Source organism: Perca flavescens, chromosome 11 (assembly GCF_004354835.1).
Source record: "Perca flavescens isolate YP-PL-M2 chromosome 11, PFLA_1.0, whole genome shotgun sequence".
NCBI classification, from domain to species: domain Eukaryota; kingdom Metazoa; phylum Chordata; class Actinopteri; order Perciformes; family Percidae; genus Perca; species Perca flavescens.
The window spans coordinates 33,374,726-33,388,056 of record NC_041341.1 but is presented as its reverse complement, the minus strand read 5'-3'; the positions used below and the strand labels follow the sequence as shown (position 1 = coordinate 33,388,056).

The 13,331-nt window shown below is 40.9% G+C and overlaps 2 protein-coding genes across 2 annotated transcripts; one reads left to right on the top strand and one right to left on the bottom strand.

Annotated features, from left to right (window-relative positions):
• Positions 1 to 1,886: 1,886 nt before the first annotated feature.
• Positions 1,887 to 7,824, bottom strand: tyw5 (tRNA-yW synthesizing protein 5). Its single transcript, XM_028591892.1, has 8 exons — positions 7,701 to 7,824; positions 6,364 to 6,518; positions 6,157 to 6,226; positions 5,611 to 5,655; positions 5,288 to 5,425; positions 4,543 to 4,630; positions 4,229 to 4,345; positions 1,887 to 2,254 (listed from the first exon to the last, which is right to left on the bottom strand). The coding sequence occupies exons 1-8, from the start codon at positions 7,779 to 7,781 to the stop codon at positions 1,962 to 1,964; spliced, it is 987 nt and encodes a 328-aa protein (XP_028447693.1). The 5' UTR covers positions 7,782 to 7,824; the 3' UTR covers positions 1,887 to 1,961.
• A 206-nt stretch (positions 7,825 to 8,030) lies between these two features.
• maip1 (matrix AAA peptidase interacting protein 1) lies at positions 8,031 to 13,068 on the top strand. Its single transcript, XM_028591755.1, has 5 exons — positions 8,031 to 8,391; positions 8,512 to 8,583; positions 11,124 to 11,250; positions 12,289 to 12,439; positions 12,548 to 13,068. Exons 1-5 carry the CDS (start codon positions 8,083 to 8,085, stop codon positions 12,624 to 12,626), a joined length of 738 nt encoding a protein of 245 aa, XP_028447556.1. The 5' UTR covers positions 8,031 to 8,082; the 3' UTR covers positions 12,627 to 13,068.
• Positions 13,069 to 13,331: the final 263 nt, after the last annotated feature.

The following is a 13,331-nucleotide window of genomic DNA, read 5'->3' as shown; positions in this document are numbered from 1 at the left end:
GAGTCACTTCCTTTGTTCTGTCGAGGCATCGACAACACAGCTGATAGGTTAGACTCTCCCTGTCAATACAACACAGCTGATAGGTTAGGCTCTCCCTGTCAATACAACACAGCTGATAGGTTAGGCTCTCCCTGTTAATACAACACAGCTGACAGGTTAGACTCTCCCTGTCAATACAACACAGCTGACAGGTTAGACTCTCCCTGTCAATACAACACAGCTGACAGGTTAGGCTCTCCCTGTTAATACAACACAGCTGACAGGTTAGACTCTCCCTGTCAATACAACACAGCTGACAGGTTAGGCTCTCCCTGTTAATACAACACAGCTGACAGGTTAGACTCTCCCTGTCAATACAACACAGCTGACAGGTTAGGCTCTCCCTGTTAATACAACACAGCTGACAGGTTAGGCTCTCCCTGTCAATACAACACAGCTGACAGGTTAGGCTCTCCCTGTCAATACAACACAGCTGACAGGTTAGACTCTCCCTGTCAATACAACACAGCTGACAGGTTAGGCTCTCCCTGTCAATACAACACAGCTGACAGGTTAGATTCTCCCTGTCAGTACAACACAGCTGACAGGTTAGGCTCTCCCTGTCAATACAACACAGCTGACAGGTTAGATTCTCCCTGTCAGTACAACACAGCTGACAGGTTAGGCTCTCCCTGTCAGTACAACACAGCTGACAGGTTAGGCTCTCCCTGTCAGTACAACACAGCTGACAGGTTAGACTCTCCCTGTTAATACAACACAGCTGACAGGTTAGGCTCTCCCTGTCAATACACGTGCTAGAAAGAGGTTTGCTAATGTTTTAAAGACCACGCCGAAATATTCACTCTGACATTCTGGTTCCGCTTTGGATGCCGTCAAGCGGGATCTCTGGTCGTAATCAGTCCTTCACTGACCAATCAGCATTCATTAGCAGAATGCTAGCGTGTTAAGGGCAACAACGACTCAACCTGTAAGAAATCGAAACGACGTAAGTACTCGTTCATTCAACTTTCGACCTATAATCCATGTTGAATTTGCAAAAACTAAAATCAAATCTGAGATTGACAATCCGGCGAAAGAGACACATTTAGTCTAGCTCCATAGAGACCTAACCTGACTCCGCCAGATGGATTGCTTCGCATTTGCTCGGCATATCCATCTGGGAACTTTCCGTTGGAGAACTTTTGGGAGGGGGCGGAAATACTGGTTAGCAGATTGGATAAACCATCTGTCTATCACCTATGTTGGTGATAGACGGGCCAAATCAACCAATCAGATCCACGAAGTGTATGAAAATACAACCACAAGCCCGCCCCTGCTGCGGCAGGCAAAGCATAGCTCGTTAGCTCAGCATGCAAGCAACATGTCGGTAAAGGAGATTTGCCGTTTGTGTAACGAGAATTTAGGAATAAAAGACACCATTTCAGGTTCCCGGACCATATTCCAAAAGAAGGATCCAAGAGAAAAAAAGCATTAGCGAGCGGCTAACAGAATTAGGGCTACCGCTGTCTGAAAATACTGGTTAGCGGATTGGATAAACCATCTGTCTATCACCACCTAACCCACCTCAAAACCAACGCTGATTGGCCCGGTCATTTGGCTAACGGCTCTAAATTTTCTCTATCTCAAGATGCCAGACTGATCTGCGAGTGGAAAACTGGAGCTCGCCAGATCAGGACGGTCTCACGAGGCTAATACAGTCCCATTCATTTTGCAGCTGCCCGTGATCACCCCCAGTGGAACTCTGGTGGAACTGCAACCAAATTTGGTACAATGGGGCTGAATAGGGAGTGAACAGGCTCTCCGTAGACGGGCTCTGGCGCTTAGCACCGCCCAAGACGATTGTAATTGGTTTAAAGAAATGCCAATAAACCAGAGCACGTGTTTCTCCCATCCAGGAACGTTGAGTGGACTAGCCAGACCCTCCTCCACAGCGCTGTGGAAGAAGGTCTGGCAATGCGAGGCTAACTGCTGGGTAATGTGGCGTCCTGTGTAGTTGTGCTCGACACATTGTCACAATACGTCCGCTTTTGAATGCGCTGTATCATTCGGCGCCCATAAAAGTCCCGATAATCTGCCGGGAGCTCATCCAGAGTGTGCAGTGCTCTCTCCAGGGCCTGCAGGGCTCGAGTGGCAGCCGCAGGGTCTTTATTACCGTACGGGTCCTTCCTGTCGTAGCTGGCAGCCGGCAGATGGCGCCAGAATACATTTACACCCACACCAAACTGCAGTGCCAGGGTGTTATGGAACCACAGGGCTGAGGAAAACAGAGAAACTTGATTATATAAAATCCTTAATATAGAGAGCCAAAGTCACGCCCTTCTACTTCCAGTCCATGGGACCTAGCTTTCAAAAAAATATGAACGGGAGTCAATGGAGAGATGATAATTATTTTTTGGTCCAATTTGAATTGCGCCATGAATTACACATATTATGTTCATCAGTTTAATAGATAATTTCGCAAGTCAAGAAAGTCTCATTTTATTGTTTAAACTCTTGAAGTATAAAACTGTGAAAATACGTAATTAGACTACACAATTCAAAGTGGCATGGATGACGTCTCGCTGAAGCTACGATGTCTGTGTGTATCGTACAGGGATGTAACGTTACTCTAATGAGCAGAGGATCTCGCTTGTTCTTTTGCTTATCTGCTGAAAACACTTCACTAGATAAAACCCAGCAGGTAAAATAACGTTACATGTGTTGTGGAACAGAGCTAAGCTAGCTAGCGAGCAAGCCAAGCATCAAGCTAGGTGAGGTAGATTGTGTGAGACGGGAGATGTAGTCCACTGAGCTGTTTCACATAAACTAAGTGGTACTACGACAAACCTATGGCTAACTGAGACTTTCTTCGGTTGAAAAATGATCTTTTAAATTGACGAACATCATATTTGTAATCCATGGCTCAATTCAAACGGGATCAAAAACTAATTTGCCTCTCCCCGTTCACTACCGTTCATATTTTTTCCAAATTAAGTTCCCATGAGGTCCACCGGAAAGGGAAGGACTTTGCATCTCTATTTAAAGAAAATGTTGCTAAAATTCATTGTAATCGTTAATATGTATTTATAGCAGGTAACTGCTTGGTGTGTTTCTAATATTAACCCTTGTGTTGTCCTCCTGGGTCAAAACTGAAAATTATACCATCCATAAGCATAATGTACACCACTTACATCAACTTTGTACCACTAGTTTTACACTTATTTATGTTTCCAAATTCATGGCCAATAAACCACATGTATATGAAATGATATCTATGTTTTGTGTAATGAATCATTTTGACTAATAGTTAAGATCAGAAAGTTTAGTTTGACAAAAAACCATCCACCCATAATTCAATAAAAGTCCTTCATTTTACTTGCGAGGAGCGTTGTATGGAACCATCCATGTATTATTTTTGGGCAATTTGGAAAAACTATTTGGAAACTTTGAAAACATGTCAAATTTGACCCGAGGACAACAGGAGGGTTAAAGGAGAATTCCGGTCGATTTCAACACGTAGCTCTGTTTGTTGTCTCGTAGTGCTGTAGTACAACTAGCAGGAGACAAGTTATAATTGAGGTAAGTTTGGAGACACTACCTTATTTAATCATTAAATTAATACATATTTTTGATGTGTCTCTTTTCGGTGTTGTAGACGGTCCCTAAGTCTTGCCGTCTCAACACTGGACCTAAACAGAGCTGAATTAGCACAGCTTTTATGCATTTCTTTCACATCTACTGCAGCCAGATTCACTGTGTTCACTCAGAAGGAATCACTTCACATGGGTAGGCACTTAGAATGACATTTAGAACATGCTAACAGGCTAAAAGCACTTTTAAAACTTGCCCCGTTTCAGCCGCCTGGGTGCGGAAACTAGCAGTAGCATAACTCTGTGTAGGCAACTCCGATTATTTTCGTTTTTCTCGCTACTGACAGCACTATGTGACAACAAACAACAGAGCTACGTGCTGAAATCGACCGGAATTCTCCTTTATGCTTCCACCGGTGTTTGTAAGTTAGAATTCCTACTGAGTTTGGTTTACGAGATAGAGCCTTTATTGTCATTGTAAAAAAAAAAATACAATGAAATTCAGGTGCACTCAGGTACTGGACTCAAATAAATGGTTATAAAAGGTTCCTATTCATCATCCATCCATCCATACTCACTATTAGAGTGAGAGTTACATACAGAAGAACTAGCATGACCTTATGATGGAAGATTTGCTCATTGTTGACAGTTTGCATTACCGGGGATAAAAAGTAGATCTCCAGGCTCCAGCACACACTCGTATCTCTTTGCCTTCACAAACTCAGGAAACCGATTCAGGTCTGGGGAGTCGATGTCCAGGACCTCTGATTTATCACCTGATAGGTTGAATTCAAATTAAAAGAGGCATTATAATATGATCCCAAGCTATTAAAAGAACACTTGCAGAAAAACGCATTCAATCAATCAATTAACATCGATAACAGAGTTTAATATGAAAGTGGACGAGGCTGATACAGTAGCTATATTTTGAGCATTCACAACAACCATCTGGCATCTTTCCATAACCACTTGCCTGACAGGTAGAGGTGCAATGCATCCTGGGGGCTGTAGAGAGCCACTCTCTTCATCCCGGTCACCTGAGCCAGCAGGTTGTCCATCACCTGAAGGAATGACCCCTCCCCAAAGAACAGAAGAGGGAGAGCTTACTGAGGCTACATCTTAGAAATTCAACTCTATTTCCCGTGAGAGGTAAATTAAAGCATTTATTAAGTATGCACCGATCCAACTTTTTCAGTTCCGATACCGATGCCAGGGCTTTGTGTATCTGTCGATACCCGGTACCGATCCGATACCGTTGCTGAATTAATAATACACTGTATACCTTCCACCTTATAGCTTCCTTCCACCATGTGGAAGATACTAAAGGTACCAGACTTTCCTAACTAAACATTACTTTCCTAACTAAGACAAAATAACATAGATGTAATGTATTGAATTCTTATTTATTTGTACACTCAACTCTTCCAACATGCGACACACGTGCGACAGAGGGAAAAAAACTGGATCGGCCCATGGATCTGTTCATTTTCCTGATCCCTGATGCAGCTATTTTGGCAATATCGGGACCAATATCCGATCTTAATATCAGATCGGTGCACACCTAGCATTTGATTGTCAGTTCTAAAATATATACATGTAGACCATGTACGCCTGTGCTAAGTACAGCACCTACGAGGTCAGTGTCCCATCAGTGAGGCGACCGATAAAAAAAGAGAACTTGAAATAATAAGTCGGTAAACTAAATGCAGAAGGCTCACGTCGTAGTGTGTCCACAGCTGCAGACCACAGGAGCTGATGCGGAAGACGCTGGAGAAAAACTGAACGGGTTCAAAGAACTGTGGGATGTGGAAATCCTCTGCCAAGTCTGGGAACTGTTTGCTCAGATCAGCAGGTTCCTGTGAGAGAGACATTTATGTACCAGGTTTAAGAGCTTCCACACTCAAAGTCGGATTGAAAACATGTTTGCTGTATAAATACAAAGAAATCTCTAAACTCTGCTTTTTAGAGGCAGCAGAATCTGTAAGGTCCAAAACCTAATGTTTTGTCTTCCAGATTTCATAACATTGAGTCTGCTTAATACCTTTCGTACGTCCTCTCCCAGTGATCGAAGATAATAGCTCTCATCCTAAAATAAGACCAAGGAAGGTGTGTCATTAAGAGGTATAACAAATGTATTACAAGTAGGGCTGCACAATATATTGTTTTTTTTTATCATTATCGCCATATCAACTGGCGCAGTATACACTTTGTGAAAGGCTGCGACATATCACGAAAGACAATCAGAGATTTTTTGTGTTAGTTGAAAGAAAATATAAGTAGAAAATTACAGTTTAAAAAGAAACTGTCATTCTTTTTTAGTGGTGCATTTATATATATATATTTTTTATAATGTTAAATGTGTTCAATAAAAATAAAATTTCCTTTCGTTTGTTTTAAATTCAACAAGCAATTTGTTGTATTCTAACAGAATACTGAAAGCTGCAGAACTGAATACACTTTAATATCTGTCTATTTATCGCAAGAAATATCATTATCGCAATATTCAACAACCTTGTCGCTTATAGCATATTTTGCTGATATCGTGCAGCCCTAATTACAAGTGTATACCATAATCCTTTAATCTTACCTCACACAGGAAGAAATCAGTGTGTTTTTTTTCAGATGCCCTTTTCACAAATTCCTTGAATGGCAGAGTCCTGTGAATACAGAAGTGTAGCTGAGAAGTGTGTGTGTGTGTGTGTGTGTGTGTGTGTGTGTGTGTGTGTGTGTGTGTGTGTGTGTGTGTGTGTGTGTGTGTGTGTGTGTGTGTGTGTGTGAGAGAGAGAGAGCTCACTTGTAAACAAAGTTTTTGTGAAGGAAGTCCATCTGTGGCACAGTGGATACGTGAATCTTCACTTCCCTGTCTCCCCCTTTCCGTCCAAGATATTCAACGGTCCACTTCTCCAGGCATGCTCCGAGACACACGCCTCTCAGCACGGCTGGTCTGCGCTGCAAAACCAATCGGTGTCATTTAGCTGTAGGTGCACCTCTGCACACCCTGTCTGATGGCAAATAAATGGACCCAGGATCCAATATCATACATAATTATTATACATTATCCATCATTTAAAGGGCCACCAATTATACACGTGCAGATCGTGCTACTGGTCATGGGGAGTAGGGGGTGCATGATATATCGACTGGATATCGTTATTGCGATATCATGTTGTGCAATATTATATTGAAAGTGTCGCGATAAGTATGCAATATCTTTTTATATTTACTTTTATTGTTTCTAATATGTCCTGTGCTCTTTATTTGTAGTTTTTATACTGTCCAACCAGTAAAACATGTCCTGTTCTGTAGACATGGTCCTTATTTATTTATTTATTTTATACTGTCCAACTGGTAAAACATGTCCTGTTCTCTTTATTTATTTATTTTATACTGTCCAACCAGTAAAACATGTGCTGTTCTCTTTATTTATATATTTTATACTGTCCAACCAGTAAAACATGTGCTGTTCTGTAGACATGGTCCTTATTTATATATTCATGTTGGACCAGTCCAATATGACTGTCAGTTGAAATAAACCTTGTGTTGTAAGAAAACTTGTTTAATTTGTTATGAATCTATTTTGATGCGTTTTTTTTCCCCGTAACATTTGTAATTTTACATATGTTAAAGAAATATCGAAATTAATATCGATATCTCAGTATTCATAATGAATATCGCAATATCACATTTTGTCAATATCTGCAACCCTAATGGGGAGTAGTACTCAGGTTGTTATAACAGTGGTATAATGTCTTCTGTGGCTCTGGAGGAGCTTGAAGTCGTCATCAGACATTGCGGTCATGTAGATAGAAATATATTCCGTTTAAAGGTGATCTAAAACAGATCTATGCAGTGTTTTGCTTGTGGCTGTTGATTGGAGGTGACTGGTGTCTGTCATCAACTAATCTGTCATTAACTAGTTAACACCAGTAGACCTAACCTGAGACCGAGACATTGCCTTTTTATGTATTACCAGGATAAGCGATACGGCACAGTTTGTCGTGCAACATTGCAAATGCCATCTGCTAAAAAGAGTCAAAGAAGCAGCAGCAGCAGCATGTTAACGTTATCCTTTGATACTGTAACGTTAGTCACATTTAACTGCAGCCATGAAGACTAACTAACGACAGTTACCTCTGGATAAATCTCTCGCAGAAACACGTCCTTATCTACTTCTGTAAATATCGGCACAGGTACTTTTTCCTGGAGCTCCATTTCACATGATTTTCGCTTTAGAAAGTTAACAGCTCCTAAACAGCAGGAGTCACATTGTTAGTATTCCCCATAGAAACGAAAAATGACTAAGTGAAAGTCGACCGTTTAAAAAAAAACATTATGTCACATTAATTACAAAACTATGTGCTTGTTTGAAAAAAACAACCCAAAAAAACATGATATTTTCCAAAAATGTTGCATTACTGTCTGTATTTTTAACTTTTTTTTTTTAGACGGTGTTGCTCACCGGAAGATAGAAATACACGGACAAGAAGGCGGCGTCGTCCGAGGGGAAACAAAGATGGCGCTGCCCATGTTAAGAGGTTGCCACAGGTTTCCGTCAACATTTAGCTGTATTCGTTTATTTTTAAATGAAAGTCTCATCCTGAACCGGTCCGGGAGAACGCGGCTCCCTTCCTCACCCCCTGCCGCTGTGACAGCAGCGGTCCGCCCTTACAGCTCCGAGCGCGACGGACAGAACCGGAAGGTGGTGGTGGTCGGCATCCCGAACCCTTTTATCTGGCTTCGCACCCGAATCTACTACTTTCTGATCCGGGCTTACTTTGACAAAGAGTTCAACATTCAAGAGTTCACGGAGGGAGCGAAGCAGGTCTGTAGAAACCTGAAAACACAGTGGGATAATAACGTGTTGGAAGAACGTTATTTATTCGCGTTATTACGACCTAACCGCCCCCTGCCCCCACCAATGAATTGAGTTGTGTTGTTGCAGGCCTTCTCCCATGTATCCAGACTGTTGTCACAGTGTCAGTTTGAAGCTTTGGAAGGGCTCGTGGCTAAAGACGTGAGTATGGGAACCCAGCATGTCCAAACTTGTACTAACGTTATCCATTCTGTACCTAACTGTACCTAACGTTATCCATCCTGTACCTAATGTTATCCATTCTCTACCTAACTATACCTTATATATCTATGACTATACCTAACGTTATCCATCCTGTACCTAATGTTATCCATTCTCTATACCTCCATCCTACCTAATGTTATCCATTCTCTACCTAACTATATATATATCTATGACTATACCTAACGTTATCCATCCTGTACCTAATGTTATCCATTCTCTACCTAACTATACCTTATATATATCTATGACTATACCTAACGTTATCCATCCTGTACCTAATGTTATCCATTCTCTACCTAACTATACCTTATATATCTATGACTATACCTAACGTTATCCATTCTCTACCTAACTATACCTTATATTTCTATGACTATACCTAACGTTATCCATCCTGTACCTAATGTTATCCATTCTCTACCTAACTATACCTTATATATCTATGACTATACCTAACGTTATCCATCCGTTATCCATCCATTCTCTACCTAACTATACCTTATATTTCTATGACTATACCTAACGTTATCCATCCTGTACCTAAATGTTATCCAACGTTATCCACCTACCTAATGTTATCCATTCTCTACCTAACTATACCTTATATATCTATGACTATACCTAACGTTATCCATTCTGTAGCTACCTAACGTTATCCATCCTGTACCTAACGTTATCCATCCTGTACCTAACGTTATCCATCCAGTACCTAACGTTATCCATTCTGTACCTAACTATACCTTATATATCTATGACTATACCTAACGTTATCCATTCTGTACCTAACGTTATCCATTCTCTACCTAACTATACCTTATATATCTATGACTATACCTAACGTTATCCATTCTGTAGCTACCTAACGTTATCCATTCTATACCTAACGTTATCCATTCTGTACCAACGTTATCCATTCGGGGTCAGCCCTATGTTCCCACAGCCCTATGTTCCCACATTTCTAAGATTTTCTAGGGTTAGGGTTACATTCCATCTGTAGCCTATTGCTACTGGATACTAGCTTGGGTGTAATTGGCTACCAAATTGGGAAAAAGGGGGATAAAATCTGATGGAAATTTATGAAAAAGGAAATGTGGGAACATAGGGCCTAATTTTGAAAAGAATCTTAGAAATTTGGGAACATAGGGATATGGGGACATAGGCACGCTCCCATCCATTCTGTACCTAACGTTATCCATTCTGTACCTAATGTTATCCATTCACTGGTATCTTAAGCTGATCCCCCACTTCCATACTACATATTAATTGTATAATAATACGAGATGCATCATCTTTCTGTTTGTACTGTTTTTGCAGTAATACGAGTGAACCTACACACAACATGCAGCAGCTAATTAAATGACATAGAATACAAAGTGGTCGGCCAAAATGCAAAATCCAAAATAAATAATATATTTCAATTTCTTGTTTTCTGAGATCTTTTCAGAGCCACCCATAGCGGTTTCTTATGTTCTGCAGCTCCGAGTCCTGCACCCATTTCCTTTGTGCTTTGGATTGTGGGACAATGGTGTGCATCATTCGATACATTGTTAAGCAGATCGTGTATTGGCCACGACATGACCGATCTACACTAAATTTATTAATGTTTATTTATTTGTCATTGTCATTATAAAAAATAGCGTTTCCACTATCAGTTACATTTATTGAGTAATGGTGGGCCACTGCTATCCCTGGCCTCACGTTTCCTTGCATTTAAATTCCAATTAGTGCCAGACATGCACAATCATGGGGCCAGAGCAGCAAAGGCTTCACCCGCTTTTGTGTCTCATTGTGGATTAGAGACCAGCTTCAGTTCAGAAAACCTCAGAGCAAGTGAGGAGATTTGAGGATTTCGTAGGTCTGAGATGTAAGACAGGACAATCAGATTTTACAACCAGTTTGACACCACACTGAAAGTCAACAAAGAGAGGCATGGACCCCCTCAATGGGATACATTGTAGTTCTGAGAGATCGCCAGATAAATAACAATTAAGGAAGTAAGAAAGTAATTCTGTTTTCAGACTCTACTCTTCAGTTCTTGTGAAATATTTGAGTTTTTACCTCCTTTTAAGTGCTCATATTATGCTTTTTGGCTTCGTCCCTTTCCTTTATTGTGTTATATATCTTTTTTGTGTATGTCATAGGTTTACAAAGTGAAGAAGCCCAAAGTCCCCCCCCAAAGGGACTTACCATCTCCAACAGAAAACACTGTTCACCAACTGCTCCAAACAGCTCTATTGTAGTCCAGCCTTTACTTCAGAGACCAAACGTGGTCACTTTGTAACACACGTTATAATGCTCACCTAGCTGCTAGCATGGCACGCCCTCATTCTCTGCTTCACATTACCACCAATCAATATAATCAAGACATTTTTTCTTGGCTCAAAGGATAGACATGCAGCATTTTAAAATCCTTGTATATGACCGGTGTAATCTCTCTGCTCAAGTTAAGCTTTATCTCATTTTTGATTTCTTTGCAGTTGATTGGAAAGCTTGAGGAGAAGTGCAACCTGCTGCCATCGAGCCACAAGAAAGCTCTTTCTGCAGATCCTGATGAGATCATGTACACCACACCTGGAGACGTGGGGATCTTCTATGATGATAATGGTCAGCATGAAGTGTCAAACAGTATTTCCTGTTCCTTTTTTATTGTCAACAAATCCCATGAAAAGACCAAAACCAACAATGAACAGATCCTTGTAAAAGCCTGATATATCTTCTTCCTCTCTGCCATACACCTCCACTGTTGTCCAAAAACTATTAAAAAAAATATACATCAATGAGCCACACTGTTGCGCTAGGTGACATGTTCCTTCAATACCATAAACACACTCTGTAGTTTATTCAGGCTCAATCTCCCACACACCGCCCTAACTAGAGCACCCTGCGGATTCATTCACAGCTGAAAATAGTCCCAGACAAATCCACAAAGTACTCTTGTCTTATTAACCTTTGTTAAAAATGACAGTGCCCACCTGTTTTGGAAAATGACTGGGGCTTTGTTTCAGTTCCGTTCCAGTGGACCTGCGGCTCAGTGCCATAGAAGTCTGTATGAAATCAACCTTGTTCTGAGAAAAACATGTTTTATCTGCTATCTTATGGGGGAAAAAAACTACACTACCCACAATCCTAAGCGTAACAGCAACGTGTCTGATTGGTCCAACTCGCTGTTACCATAGAAACGTTTACCGAAACCGCGAACGGCTAGAGCGAGCTTCTACCACTGAAGTCTGTGAGGTGTCGGAGGTGACTTCAGGCAGGTAGCAGAGAGACTTGGTCCAGCAGTATCTATCGGGCTCTGCCTTTGTAAAAAGCTAACCGGAAGAGCCGTATCCCCACTCAGAGACGCTCTTCCGGTCTTCAATTGTTGCGTGACATTGGCCTATTCATTGCATCATTGTGTTACTTTATTTTATTTTATTAGAGAGCACTTTTTCTTTAAGTCAATTGTATTTATGTAGGCCAAAATTAAAAAAAATTCTGAATGCTCTTTACGCAACGGAGGAGGGATCTCTCTTCCAGGACGGACAGACATGCAGTCGATGTTATGTGGACAGAATAGGCAGAAAATGTGATTTATTTGTGCAGTGTAAATCCTTTTCTACTATTGTGTGACAATGTATTAATGGTGCACTACTTTTCCAGGGAGAAAATTTGTCAGTATTCTGATGCGTTTCTGGTATCTGACAAGTGCACGTCTTCCAAACGAAGCCATGGAGGGAACCCGTATATTCCAGGTGGCCATTGGTGGAGAGGGCAATCCAGAAACTAAGAGACTCCTAACTGCAAACTATGAGTGGGTCTTTCTTCTCAGGAGTGTAATGACTTGTGCGTGTAAAATAATATGAATAATGATGTGGCTTGGAATATTTTGTTCTGATCTCTCTTTTTGGCTCTCTGACAGATTCCAAAGGGAGTTCACTAAGGGAGTGCCTCCAGACTGGACAATTACGAGGATAGAGCACTCCAAGCTTCTGGATTAAGGTGGTTTTGATTTGAGGCAGTCGTGCCACTGGAAACTAATCAAAGACATGAAGTTCCCCTCAGTATTTGCTTTCAAACATGACGCATCTCCTCACTGGGGAAGTTGGAGGAAAACACCAGGACAGACTTGTTCACTGTAGAGAAGACACATGAGCCAACCCATCTATTCTCATAGATACAGCCCAGAACCGCTGCGGTATAACAGGGGTTCTTATGGGTTTTAAGAACTTGACTACAGTAGGTTTGTGAACTCTTCACAAGGTTTGTACATTTAGGAATGTGGCCAGATGAATCTGATATTGTTTTCAATTTATTTTAATTATTATGTAATATCATATGGATGGGGTCTGCTGCACGTGGGTGTGCCTTGCGTCTGTTCTTGGAAACATCTTGTTTTGTATTTTTGAAAATTCTGACTATTCTCTTAAACAGTATTTCCAAGTAGAGAACTAATGTTTCTCTATGGAGGATTGTGGTATATAAATATGTTACAATTCAATGTGCCAGATTTGTTTCCACACAAAAAGAAATAGTTGCAGTCCCCTATCTTTCAAGTACATGCTATATAAATGCACTGTATGTGTATACATGTTTGCAATGATTAAGGCAGCTTGGTGCAGCTGCAGCAGACCCGTGATTGTTTTATTAAAGATTTGAAAAATGAAAAATGTGCCATTCATTTCCTGTAGTATTTTCTACACTCA